This window comes from Taudactylus pleione, unplaced genomic scaffold (assembly GCF_031769625.1).
Source record: "Taudactylus pleione unplaced genomic scaffold, aTauple2 ptg000012l, whole genome shotgun sequence".
Taxonomy (NCBI): Eukaryota; Metazoa; Chordata; class Amphibia; order Anura; family Myobatrachidae; genus Taudactylus; species Taudactylus pleione.
Window position 1 is genome coordinate 1,927,951 of NW_028284415.1, and position 13,688 is coordinate 1,941,638.

General features: G+C 40.0%; 1 protein-coding gene across 2 annotated transcripts in view; it reads right to left on the reverse strand.

The window, feature by feature from the left end:
- Window positions 1–668: 668 nt before the first annotated feature.
- The window catches only part of PRKCA (protein kinase C alpha), a 436,189-nt gene continuing 423,169 nt past the window's right edge, over window positions 669–13,688 (reverse strand). For both annotated transcript variants that reach the window (XM_088468544.1, XM_088468543.1), the window contains one exon: window positions 669–6,634. In XM_088468544.1, coding sequence (XP_088324670.1) covers window positions 6,470–6,634 — 165 coding nt within the window. In that variant the 3' untranslated portion in view covers window positions 669–6,469. The remainder of the gene's footprint in view (window positions 6,635–13,688) is intronic.

Below are 13,688 nucleotides of genomic sequence, written 5' to 3' on the forward strand. Positions count from 1 at the left end.
TTGAATAGAAATTGCTTGGGATTACATGGATGTATTGGAAGCGAATGTCAAAAGTGCATTTAACATTGTGGTAAAACAATGACAAAATCCCCACCAGCTAGCATACCACTGTATTCCCATGCCAAAGCTGATCTGCAGAGCTGTAAGCTGAAAATGCCATGTACTGTATTGTGCTCCAGAAATCCTCATTTAGTGTCTCCCATGTCTCCCTATTAAAACAGATTCTACCATTGTGTAGACTTGGAGTCTGTTTTATGGATAGAATCAAAACTAATGTCAATGAAGTGTATTAATTTCCTGGGATATAGTGTCTTTACTGAGGCATGAGGCACATTGCTTTGTGCCTCAGAGCTAATGAATGGATATTTTCAATGTTGGTTTAACCCACAAAATGGCTGCATCTACCATGGGTAGGTCTGGTACACCTTTAATCAGCAGATGGTTGAACTCTGGAAATTTCAATGTACAGGAACAATGCTGACTCAACATACTGATAATATAGCTTTTGTTTTCTCTCCTAGAATTTGTGATAAACATTTCAATTATTTGATTAATTGGTACATGGCAGAGAAGTAAAAATAGCAGAAATTTTAAAATAAATCCAGTCAATAATTCAGATTTACAATTACAGTAAACATATTTAAAAGATTTACTACACAAACGTAATATTCTTTCTCCTCTTTAATTTAACAGCCAGAAAAACAGAACAGGTTGTCAAGTGTGTGCAGTCTGCTAGACCAGCCCTTCAAACAGTCATCATGTGCATAGAACCATTTAACAATGAACAGAAAGAGAACACATAAAAAAACACTTTAAAACCCCTACAGACAACTGTCTGAACAGTGTTAATACATCAGTCATATATATAAAATTATGCTGTTTTATAATTTAACGCAATGGCATTAGTTTGCTTCATATTTCATGGTACAAAGTTTTTTGTAACTAAGACTTTCAGTGCTGGACATGTAATGAGGGCCCCTTATGCAGTGCAAAGTTTAATAATGTTAAGATGATATTGGCCTCAATCCATTTGTTTGCGATGGGTGCGAAGTGACGTTGCCACTGCGTTAAAGTGTCGGCAACGGCACCGCATCTCACACCCTCAGTGGCCTACTCCGAGCCCGAATTCGCATAATTTTGCTCGGAGTCCTATGGAGCTGCAAGCAGTTTTATACAAATTCGGGCTGCTGTAAATTGCGGCCGTTGTCGTGATGACTCGCACCCACGAGATATTCGCGGTTATTTGGATCGAGCCCATTGAATGCATTACTATAGATAATGTGTCTGATTCATATAGTAAGTACACTTAGCAATGTTCATGTGTCTATTTGTATATTTTATTATACTTTATTTTGTAAGGATTACATGTATAATTAGTCCCAACTCTAATATTCTCCATACAAAGATGTTTTTGTTTTCTTTTAATAAAATGACCATTTTTTAGTGGATATTATATCTGGCATCTCACCAGTGACACTAAACCAGAAAGGATTATTTTATATTATATATAAATACTTTACACATTTAGCAGATATTTGAAACACCACTAAACCCCAACATGTAAAATGTTCAGATTTGAACCATGAAGCTAAAAAGCCTAAAATATAGTGTGCAGTGCTACCATGATTGCCCACTTCAGCTCTGTTATCAAGTAAAGTATTGATTGCATCTCCACTGCAGAGAGCGGAAGTTCTACTCATAACTCTAGTACAGTGCTGTGACTGGATCACATTTAGGTGACAACATACAGACTGGCAGAGAGCCGTAGACACCATTGGCACATTATATGAATTGAGTGATCCACACTGTACATTTCTGCTAAGTAAATCTGCTAAACTGTCAGTCACACAGTGTCAGTTTTTTTATAGAAACTCCTACATCCTGACATGGCAACTTACTGTAGAGGAGTGTTAGAGCATTGGGGACAGATTTATTAGAATGTAAATATGCATATTTATATATAAATATAGCCTAGTAATAAACAGCCTGTGATATATATGAATGCCGAAAAGTGGCTTTACCTGCTCTTTAAGACCTTATTGATATTATTTCACAATTTCTATATCTCTGTCTCTGTTCTTTCTCATTTACTTTCTCAGGAAAAAAGGTAGAATATTTATAAATTAAAGAGAAAATACATATTGGGTCTATCTTTTGAATTAAGACATCTCTGCACATTTTAATAATTGGTGTGTGCATGAGGCAGCCATTTAAAAAGTATGTATTTTCTTTCCTTGCCCTTGTTTCCCATAGGGTCTTGGCTCCGTGGTGAGCTCAGAATGGTTACTAGGCAAAAGAGATTACATAGAAAGTTACATTTCTGCCAGATTACTATTACAGCTGAGGTGGATAGAACACTGTACCCGAGCGCAGACTTCGATCTCTGTTAGGTTCCCTTGCATGTGTATATGCTCAGTAACCACAAGGTCCATCAACCACTATAGGTTCAAAGAGGATCACGTACACACACACACCTAGTAGTAAAAAAAAAAAACTTAAAACGATGAAGAAAGGCTCTGACAGACACATTGCAGTTTACTGCAGGAGGAAAACCTTGCTCATTTCTGCCCGCTCCTCAACGAGTTGTGAGAAAAATCTAGCAAGTTTTCCCTCTTAAATACCCTGTGCTATATCAACCTGTAAAGTTAAGCCTGAATTTTGAGGCTAAGCGAATCTCCCCCTCATTGTATTTGTGGAGTCATATTGAATTGAATATATACTGTAATATTTTGTCTCATTTATCATCTAGCATGTGACATAGCCCAGTCATTTAACACAGAATTTGTGTTCCCCTAATACAGAGGTTCTCAAACTCTGTCCTCAGGACCCCACACAAGTCACGTTTTCCAGGTCTCCTGGCAGGTGCACAGGTGTATTCATTTACTCACTGACAAATTTTAAAAGTTCCACAGGTGGACCTAATTAATTCACTTGTGCTTCTATGAGGAGATTTGGAAAACATGCACTGTTGGGGTCCTGAGGACCGAGTTTGAGAACCTGTGCCCTAACAAATAGATCTTTTTCTCTGCAGGGCTCTTCCGACCTGTGTTTGAAGAGGTTGTAAAGCATAAAAAAGAAAATTTAGGGAACATAACTGTGTCACGATTTTACATGACAGAAAGCCAACATTCTGGAGATGCGTCACATGGCTGCCGGTCTCAATACAGACATCCTAATCCTGGCAAGGGATTTAAGATAGGCGTCGAAATACCGACACCTATCTTAATCCCGATGCCGGAATGCCGAACAACGCCAGACCAAACGAGGTAAGTCCGGGGAGGCCTTAGTGTTAGCCAGGGAGAGATGGTTTAGGTTTAGGGAGCATAGCGGGGTTAGGGTTAGGTTTTCGGAGGGGGCGGGGGGGGTTTGGCACCCCAAGGGGGGAGGGCTAGGGTTAGGTTTAAGGTGTGGTAATTTAGAGAGCACCGGGGAGAGGTTATGGTTAGGCACTAGGGGGGAGTTTAGGGTTAGGCACCACTAAGGGAGGGTTAGGGTGGGGATCTTTTCCCTTCGGGCTGCCGGCGTCGGGATATCAACCGGCGGCTATTCAGCCGCTGGGACTTCATACCCATTGTCACATTATACTGCAATTTTATCATATTTATACAAACACTGTAGATGATGAAAAGGCAGATCATACCACTTGCATTTAATCTAAACAAAAATCAGAGTGTGATGTGCGCAGTTCAGACCACTGCTAAATTTTAAAAGCATCAGGGGGAACAAGGTCTTGATGGTTACCCAGATACAAGAAAAACAATACATTAAAAAAGATTTTATTCACTAAATCAAGGTTAGCAAACCTATGGCGTGTAAGCATTTGTGCAACTTTATATGTAAAGCTGACACGGTATGTTGGGACTTATACATACACAACAGTTGAAAGCCACAGGTTAACTAACCTTGCTATAAATGTATAACTGAATGTAAGTATTTTGCAGTCAAGAAGTTTTGAATACTATTGGGTCTCATTGGCAACCATTTTGTACAGTGTACCAAGTCAGGGCTGGAATATGGGTTAGACTTACTAAAATATCTAAGAACAAAACGTGTAGGCAGTGCCGTAACTGGACTTTTTGGTGCCATGTGCCAGAGAGGGATTGACACCTCCAACCCCCCCATTTTTAAATAGGGACATAAGATAGTGCACCTGAAAAAGGGCCATAGCCTCAGGGGGAAGGGCCAGGGAAGAGATAGGGGAGGCCAGGAGATGCTGAGAATAAAAGTAGTGGAAGCTACAAGTGAGAATGATAATAAACAGGAAAATTGACAGACCCAAACAGCGCCCCCTGCCCAGCAGTGCAATGGCACTGGTCGCACTACCCTAGTTACAGCCCTGCATGTAGGTGTTGACTTATAGCAACCAATCAGGTTTTAACTATCATTTTTTTAGCCTGTACCACATACATGATAGCTAGGGGTAGATTTACTAAAGTGAGAGTTTTTAGAAGTGCGTTTTAGAAGAGATGTTGCCCATAGCAACCAATCAGATTCTACTAAACATTTAACTAGCACCTTTTAGAAGAAAACAAAAATCTGATTGGTTGCTATGGGCAACATCTCTTCTAAAAACTCTAGTTTTAGTAAATTTACCCCCTAGACTCTGATTGGTTGCTATTGGAAATTTTAGTAAATCTACCTCTAGGCCTGGAATAAGTAGCTAAAACATCTGTAACAGAAATGAATGAGAAGTAAAGTTTGGCTAATATTTTTAGGTCCACAGAAAAAATATTGTAGTTGATTTATTTAACTGAAATAGAGCACAATATTTATGAATAATACAGTGATAAAAGTGGTTGGGGTTATGGTACATGCATGAAAAACGAATAAAGTTGGCTATAAACTGCTTGTAAAAATCAGTAATATTGTGTATGGGACTAAAACAGCATTTTCAAGCAATGCCATATAAGAATTTCATTTTTGGCACAAATCTCAACATGTACATTTTTGTCAAAACAAAACATTTTTTTTTTTTACTGCAAAATATTCTAAAATAAGTAAATAAAACACTTAATATCTGAATTCTGTATTATATGGAATATAGTCAGAGTTTCCATGAGACTGTGTACATGCAAAGCCAAACCACAATCCATTCTGCATGCATCAGTTAATCACATGCACTCGCCCTTACATGCATCTTCAGGAAAACGAAGAGCAGATTTGATTAAACACGGCAGAAAGAAAAAAACATTTTTGTTGACCATTTTTGATGTTTACAGTGAAAAAGAGATCTTTATACAAATATATTCTTCTAGTACATTCTGAGAACAGGGACAAGATCTGCATTTGAATGTGGACAAAAACAGACAACTTGGAGACCGATGTACCAAAAGTGGTGCGTTCAGTCAGAGCAAAAGGGCTCAAAATTCTTCAGAGATAAATTGTAGAAAATACATGAATCCTATTCAACAAACTATATGAAAAATAAAATTAAAATGCAATGAGCCTTACCCTAAAACTAAATTAACTGCTCAAAATGAGCAAAAACAAAAATAAAACCTTCACAAATATAGCCTGATTCTTTAAATTTTTATAAAAATTTATCAGTAATACTCATAATGGAGATTTGGCTAATTCCTATCACAGAATCAATTGAGATTAAATACAGTATATAAACATGCAAAAAAATCATTGCATGATTGCATATGCAAAAAAAACAAACAAAAAAACAACAAATTTTGCGGTCAAGAAATCACTTCTCTTTAATCCTCTTGGATTTAGTTATCCTGCAAGATGATTAATCACTAATTATCAAGGTTTGATTAACTAGACCTTCCAAGAGCAGTGTCTGATGTCTGGAAAAGCATTATTGACACGATCTGATGTCATGGATTTAACGTATGTCCCTTCTACTTTCACTTGACACAGGCAATACCATCTCCATGTCAGATTACATGGTGGGGTGTTGTTTACACTCCTAATTGTATTTAACAACAAAATATGCTGCATACATTGATGTGTGTTTTGAATGGCAACGGTTAATTTGGCCTTTCTAGAAATTATTTGAAAAAATTATTCTAGATTGAGTTTAAGAACACATCACGTACCTTCAACTGTGTACTCATAATGCGGCAATACATTTTAATTATTTGCGCCTTTATATTACAACCCGCTGCTCCAGGAACAGAAGGAAGACCATTGAGAAAATAAAAAATTTTTGGTCTTACTCAACTTCTTTTCCTCCTTCTACTTCATGACAGACTTGAAATTCTAAACTAGTGTTGTCTGTTTGTCCGCTTTTATGGTGGCACAGAGAGAGTATAAGATTATGAAGAGGCAGTGCCCAGAAATGATAGTGGCTCTTATCATTTGTATTATAAAGAACAATCATTTTTTTTTATCCTTCAAGAAATAATTTTTAACTCTAGAATTTTCAGGTTATTTTTGTCATTTCTTTTTTTATGTTGCAACCTTAAAGTTATAGGGTTAATATGCGTGCTCCCAAATGTACTATTCCCTGACTCTGTATTCATGCCACACTTTGTAAACTGGGATGTACAAACTGGTTGTTAATATAGGAAAACCCTTCAAAGTCGCCTTGATCGATGTTGGCAATGACCAACTGGTCTGGGGGTGTCAGTACAGGTTGTCCTCTTGTGAAGAACTTGTCAAAGTTTTCGGCTCCCTTCCCACACTGTAAGAGCAGAAATGAAAATATATCACTAAAAAGACACTAAACAAATTTGATCATCCAATATTAAAAAATGATTTTAGAACACAAATGTATCTCTAAAAGTTCCTCTATAGTGACAAAACTTGAAGTGCCTTAGTATAGTTATTGTTTTCTTACCAGCCCCAGTGACAAATAATAACTAGTTTACAATGCCTCGTATTGCTACCTTCTCTATTAAACAATGACCCCACATGCATAACAATGGGCTGTGCAGATGTATTGTTAATCCCACTTTCTGTTATACATGTTAACAATAGAAGCAACAGGATTGATTTTATGGTGTATAATGATCAATTTTGGCCCTAAGGCAAGGATGGCATAAATCTTCCACTATGTGTCACTTCTCACATCAGAATTTTGTGCGGTTTCCACTTACCGTAAAAATCATACCCTGGCCATCCTCAGTATTTAAAAAACAACATACTTTACAGAGTAGAGAGGACGGTAGTGTCTCTCATTACATGAATACTAGATACTGCCCCAGACAATGCCTACAGATGTGTCCTCATACACATATCCTTTTTGCATCATATGACATAAGACATCTGGCGGGGATGTAGTCGGCATCCCGACAGTCAGGATCCTGTTGCTCACAATACCTGCAGCGGGATCCAGATTGGTCAGAATGCTGACATCTTCTAACGGTAAACATGAGGGTTAGGCTACGGGAAGGGGTTTAGGGTTAGGCTGCGGGGTGGGAGAGTTAGTGTTAGGCTGCAGGGTGGGAGGCTTAAGCTGGGGCGGGGTTTAGGCTGCACTGGGATTAGGGTTAGGCTGGGGGGGATTGGGATTAGGCTGCGGGGGGATTAGGGTTAGGCTGCGGAGTGGGACGGTTAGAGTTAGGCTGCGGGGGGATTAGGGTTAGGGTGAAAATACTTGCCAAAATTTGCTGCCATTTTCACTGTCAGGATGGCGTACTCTATCCGTCTGGTGCTTCTCAGGTCAAATGCACCACTGTGGGTAGTAATTCCCATGCTTGAGTACTTTTTCCCGAATTTTGTGTTTTAATTCAATAATAGTGTACTAATTTGCTAAGAGTGCACTAAATACTGTACATAGGTTTAGTATTTTTAGTTGCAAAGTAATTATAAAGCAGGAAATTAAGCATAATGGTGCATGGCACAACTCGCACTGCTCATCGTTATGTTTAATCTGCTACTTTATTCCAATTCCTTTATGACAACAAATACTAATGCGAAACACAGTACTTAGTACATTATCAACGACTTACAGTAGTATACTATTAGCAACTTAGTACACTATTAGCGATTTAAGAATAAGATACATACTTTTTCCTGAATTTTGCGTCTTAACATGCTAATAGCGTACTAAGTATTAAGGATTGGTACTATATAGCACATTAGGTATACTTACGTAAAGTACACATTTTTTAAGAAATTTTTTAAGCCGTAAAGTCAATGGCATGCCAAACAGGGCTATTTGGACACATCTGTACATGTATTTTTTAACTTTTAACCACTTTATTGACTTCTGGGTGTCCTGGTGCTATTGCAGTGTTTCTTCATTCACATTTTTACAGATAAGTGCTAGTAATATCATGAGAATTTACAGTTGCAAATATACATTTGGTCAAATATACTGGTTATTTGTAATTTGGTTTACCACCTCAATGCTTTTGTATGTATCATATAAAGATCTACTTTTTTTAAGCAGACAAGTGATTCACTAAACATGAGTTCTTGCTCACATCCTTTCTTCTTGGTGACTGACTGCCAACCCAGGTTTAACAAATTAAGGGAGGTGTCCAATTAGCAGCGCTAAAGTAGCGCTGCTAATTGATCACGGCGGGGCTGTCCTATTAGCCCGAAGTGCCGCCCGACGCCAGCACTTATCGTGGATATTTTTCAGGACACATCACCAAAAAATAATCAACGATAAGTGTCGTTTTTTCACCACAAAAAAGGCGAAACCACAAAGGTCTGCTAGCTTATCGTGGACCCTATATGTTTTCGTGAGATATATCCTATTATTTCATTCAAAATAATAGGATAGGGTGTAAAAAAACATCGGGGATAATTGACAAAAAATTCCCGTTTCTCACTGATCGCGGGGATCAATTAGTGCCCGAACAATGTTTGGGGCTAATTGGATACCGCCCTTAGTCTGTGGGTTGTTTGTACTAATTGTGGTTTGGTATCAGAGTCCCCACTCCTAATACCTAGCTATTTTTTTGCCCACTGCTAGTTATCTTTTGAATAAGAGAATGCCATGTAAATGTAGAAGGCGGCTTTTATTGGTCCATTGGCTATATAGGGTAACTCTGTCTTCTGTGTTACCAATACAATAATTAGAGTAAAGCTGCTCTCAAAAACGTTTTTTTCTTAGTTGCATTTCTTTGGCAGGGAAGGGACAATAGGAGACGACAGGCGGTGTTATTAATGGTATCTTAAAGCAGGAGTCAGAGTATAGCACTAAGAGCTCTGCCAAAAACTTGGTTTAGTTAAGGAGCGTACACACTAGACGATATGCTCCCTGAGCGATATCGTCTAGTGTGTCCCTGGCAGGGTGTGCTCAATGTCGTTCATGATATTGAGCACACCCGCTGAACGATATCATTAACGATATCGTTCAGCGCCGTGCTCTCTCCCCCATTCCCCAACATGCAGCAACCTGACGACATCGTCAGGTTGCTGCATGTTTACTTGATGAACGACAATGACGAACGACCCGCGGGAACACACATCGTCGTTATTTTTCATCGTTTTGATGTTATAAATGGACGATAAAGTGGACGACTGAACGATAACAATATCGTTATCATTCAGTCATCCACTTTAATCGCCCAGTGTGTACGCACCTTTAGTTGTTGGAATTAAGAGGCTATATTTTCTATAAGCAACTGTGCGGCCAAGAGCTCAGAGACATAACTTAGGTATTAAATCGGAAAATTACCCTGTCTCCCTCTCTCTCAAGTGTAGTATTTAGCAACTGCGTGTATCCTGCAACGTAATAAAGGGCTGGCCCTATGCTATAAATGACTAAACTCACATATGATTGGTGCTGGCTGTCGTTCATAGTAATTTAAAGGATTCTTGGGCATTGACTACTGGTACAGGCAGCGTGCTATAAACTATGGCTGGCTATAGTTATGGGAGACGGAAAGCTACATGAAGCAAAACATGAGGGGAGATTCTTTGGAGTTAAATATCAATATTATTAAATAATAATAATATTAATGTTACACAGAAGTATCCAGCAGCAGAAAATGTATGCGACAAAAAATGTGTTACAGTGTCCCAAACCAGCCTCCTTCTGATCTAAGCAGATGAGGGGGACCCACTTGCTGGAGCAAGGTAAGATGCGGGGCTTGAGGGTGGGGCCCGCTGTACATTCATTTTTTTTAACTATGTATAATTGAGATAATTTGTTTCAAAAGACAACGCTCTCACTAATCCAACAAAGGCCGATTCACTGCAGCCTTTCCCTCCTGGGAACACGTGTAGATGCCATCAATACCTATACAGCACAAGAAGCTATAAGCTTACAAATTGTAGACTCTAATGGACTAGGATTAATAATGGCTGGAAATCATGTTACCATGGCATCTGGTGCAGTGTGGAAGGTCCAAGATATTCCTGTGTAATCTTACCATAGAGCCAGTGCCAGATTCAGACTCAGGTGCACACAGATATATAAGTGTTGCATCCTAGTCGCATGAAATTGAGACTAATTTGCATTTTTGGGCAAAAAAGACGCCTGGCGCTAGCAAAGGCATACAGGAAATGGTGGCTCACTCGCACCACATGACGTATTGAGGCTAGATGTATGAGGACACATCTATAGTGAGATGATAGATAAGGTACTAGAAGCTTCAAAAATTCTGATAAAAATGTACTGGTGTATTATAGCCTTATAGGGGTGCCACAATGTTTTTAGGTGGGGGGGTCAAATATATAATTTCATTTTGGTATCCCTAAATTGCTGAATGTCACCCCTTCAGAGGCAGCTGGAGTAAGTCACCACATCACCTACCTGACGACAAAGATCAGTAAGCCTGATGGGTATTTATTTTTGCAGTTTTGGCCTCGGTATGCAGACATCACTGCTCTCTCCCAGTCACCTCACCCTCAGACACAACACTACCGTGCAGCTCCGGGAACACATGCAGCCAATAACATATCCCTGTACAGACAATTAATCCAACCAGCACTGGGAGAGGAGGAGGACAGCTACCCGCGTGCTGCTGGGAGTTGCAGTTTGGTGTAGGAACTATCACTACAGTGCACTGAACCTCGCTCTAGGACTACAGAGACCATCATGCAACGAGAGTTCACTGTGAGAAGAGATCGCAGGACCCTTCTCGCACCTAATAGGATCGAGCCCAGTGAATGCACCCTGCTATTCCCTGTACTATACACACCACTAATAATATTCTGTAGGTATAAAATAAAAACAATTAAGGATGAAAAACAAATATACATATCAAACGCGCAAACTGTGCTCCATCTGGCCACCCTATGTACAGACATTGACACACACATATAGTGACTACAACATCAGACTCCACCCAAATACAGACATAAGGACTCTAAATCCCTCCAATCCAGCAATTCATACAACAACCGCCAGCATCCCATACCCAACCCTGCAATTAGTTTAGCACTACAGGAGCAGTACACATTGCATCCATGCCACACATGGGAATTATTATCAGACACCACTGCACACACTATGCAGGTGTGTATCCAACATAGTACATACCTCCTTGCTTCTGTTCATTACAGGGGGATCCATTCTTCCTCAGCATTCAGCAAACACATGCCCAGCAGGAACTGCTGCCTGGCTATGATGAATCCTCCCATGAGGCTGCTGCTGCTCTCCTCCAATGGTCAGAGAAGCATGTGATGCGCTCCAACACATGCCTCTCTGACCATTTGTGGAGTCATGTGGGACATAAACAGCTCCCAGTAATGCACTGCATTCACCTGGTCCGATCACGGCCCTATTTTATGGACTTGGAATACGGACAACCATCTCCCCCCTACGCGTCCTTGGTGTTTTCCTGAATATCACCTCCATGATCTTGAGATTCTAAAGGCTCTTACTGACTCTATCACGTTATACACACAGACTACTTTCCCATCGGATACTTCTATCTCTACTTATTAGTGTGCCTTAAAAGCGGTACTTCTTGGCACTTCTATTCCGAAAGGTGCTCAATTTAAAGCCCGTTCTGGGAAAACGCAGAGTGTTTTAGAGTCTACCTTGCGCTCTTTGGAATCTCAGAATCCCATGCACTCTGCCCTGACTCGCCTACGCCATAGGTTTTATATCGCTGGAAATAAGGCTTCTTGCCTCCTAGCTCGTAAACTACGTGGTCGCCAAGCCCGTAATATAATTAAATGTCTTCTTACTCCCTCCAGTTCAAAATGTCTCAATCCCCTTGACATTGCCAATTTGTTTTCAGAATATTATGCAAAATTATATAATTTATCTGAAGACCCTACCACTCCCCAGCTTCTATTATTTCTTCCTTTTTAGACAGTTGTCTCTTCCTTCCTTAGATGCAGATAGCCTGGTGTCTTTGAATGCCCACTGGTCTCTGGGGGAGATACAGCTGGTGATCCAGCAACTTCCTAAGGGTAAGGCCCCTGGTCCTGATGGCTTTATAAATTCTTTTTATTCTGCATTCAGAGGGGTTCTTTCCCCAATCCTTCTACAGCTGTACCTTGAGGCTTCTAAAACAGGCTCCTTTCCAACCGAAATGCCGGAAGCACAAATTGTGACCATCCCAAAGCCTGGTAAGGACCCCTCTGACTAGAAAAATTATAAGCCTATAGCACTTCTTGACACAGATATTAAAATATATGCCAAGTAGATAGCTAATCGTTTTAATCCGTTGCTCCTCCAGTTAATACACCCTGACCAGGTTGGTTTCGTTTTTGGACACCAGGCAGAGTTATAGATTTAGTTGAATGGGTCTTGTATAATAAATGACAATTTCTTTTCTTATCACTTGATGCTGAAAAAGCATTTGATTGACTCCATTGGGACTATTGTTCGGGTTTGGACTTCAAGAACACATTCTCCGATCTAATCAATGCTCTCTACACTGGCCCTTCAGCCCGGATTTTTGGTAATGGTGTCCTTTCCACCCCTTTTCCGATATCTAACGGCGCTAGAAAGGGTGCCCCCTTTCTCCACTAATATTTGAATTAGCCATAGAACCCCTTGTTCAAAAGATTTGTTCATCCCCTGATTTTCCTGGTCTCTCAGTATGTAATACTTCCCACAAATTATGCCTTTTTGCAGATGATGTTTTAATGTTTCTGACTGACCCGGAGTCATCCTTGATTCCTCTCCACAATATATTAAGCAGCTACAGTGCTGCTTCCTATTATAAATTGAATGCTACTAAAAACAAAGCTCTGCCCATCAATATTCCCCTTCAGTTCTCCAGTCCCTGACAGGGCATTTCCCTTTCACCTTCTTCTTTATCTTATCTGGGAATTTCTATCCCCTCTTCTATTCATAATGTTAACTATGCTACATTGATACAATTGTCAACCCTAGCCACTGCCTGGATGAATCATGAGGTCTCCTGGTTGGGCTGCCTAGCAGCATTTAAGATGATGCTGTCAAAACTGATTTATCTGCTTCGTGCTATCCCATACGCAATACCTCGTAAATTGTTACATCAGATGTGGAGGCTGATGCTGTCCTATGCATGGAAGGGTAAAGCTCCCAGAATGGCTTATAGCCATATGATTCGCTCTAAACCACAAGGAGGTCTCACTCTCCCCCCCTCTCTAGCCCTTTTACATTGGTACCCTATCACTGTTCCTAAATCTGACCGTTATGTCCTTGGTCATATTTAATATCCGCTAGAGATACTAGAGCCCAACAATGGAAATCCCCTTCCCCCTTCCATTTGACAAAGGTCATAACAAAAACGCAAATCCATTTTGAAATGGAGACTAGAGACGCCGCTTACCCCATGGCTTCATCTTCTCCTATTGTAAAGTGGTATCCGTGGCATATGTGTGTCACTGAA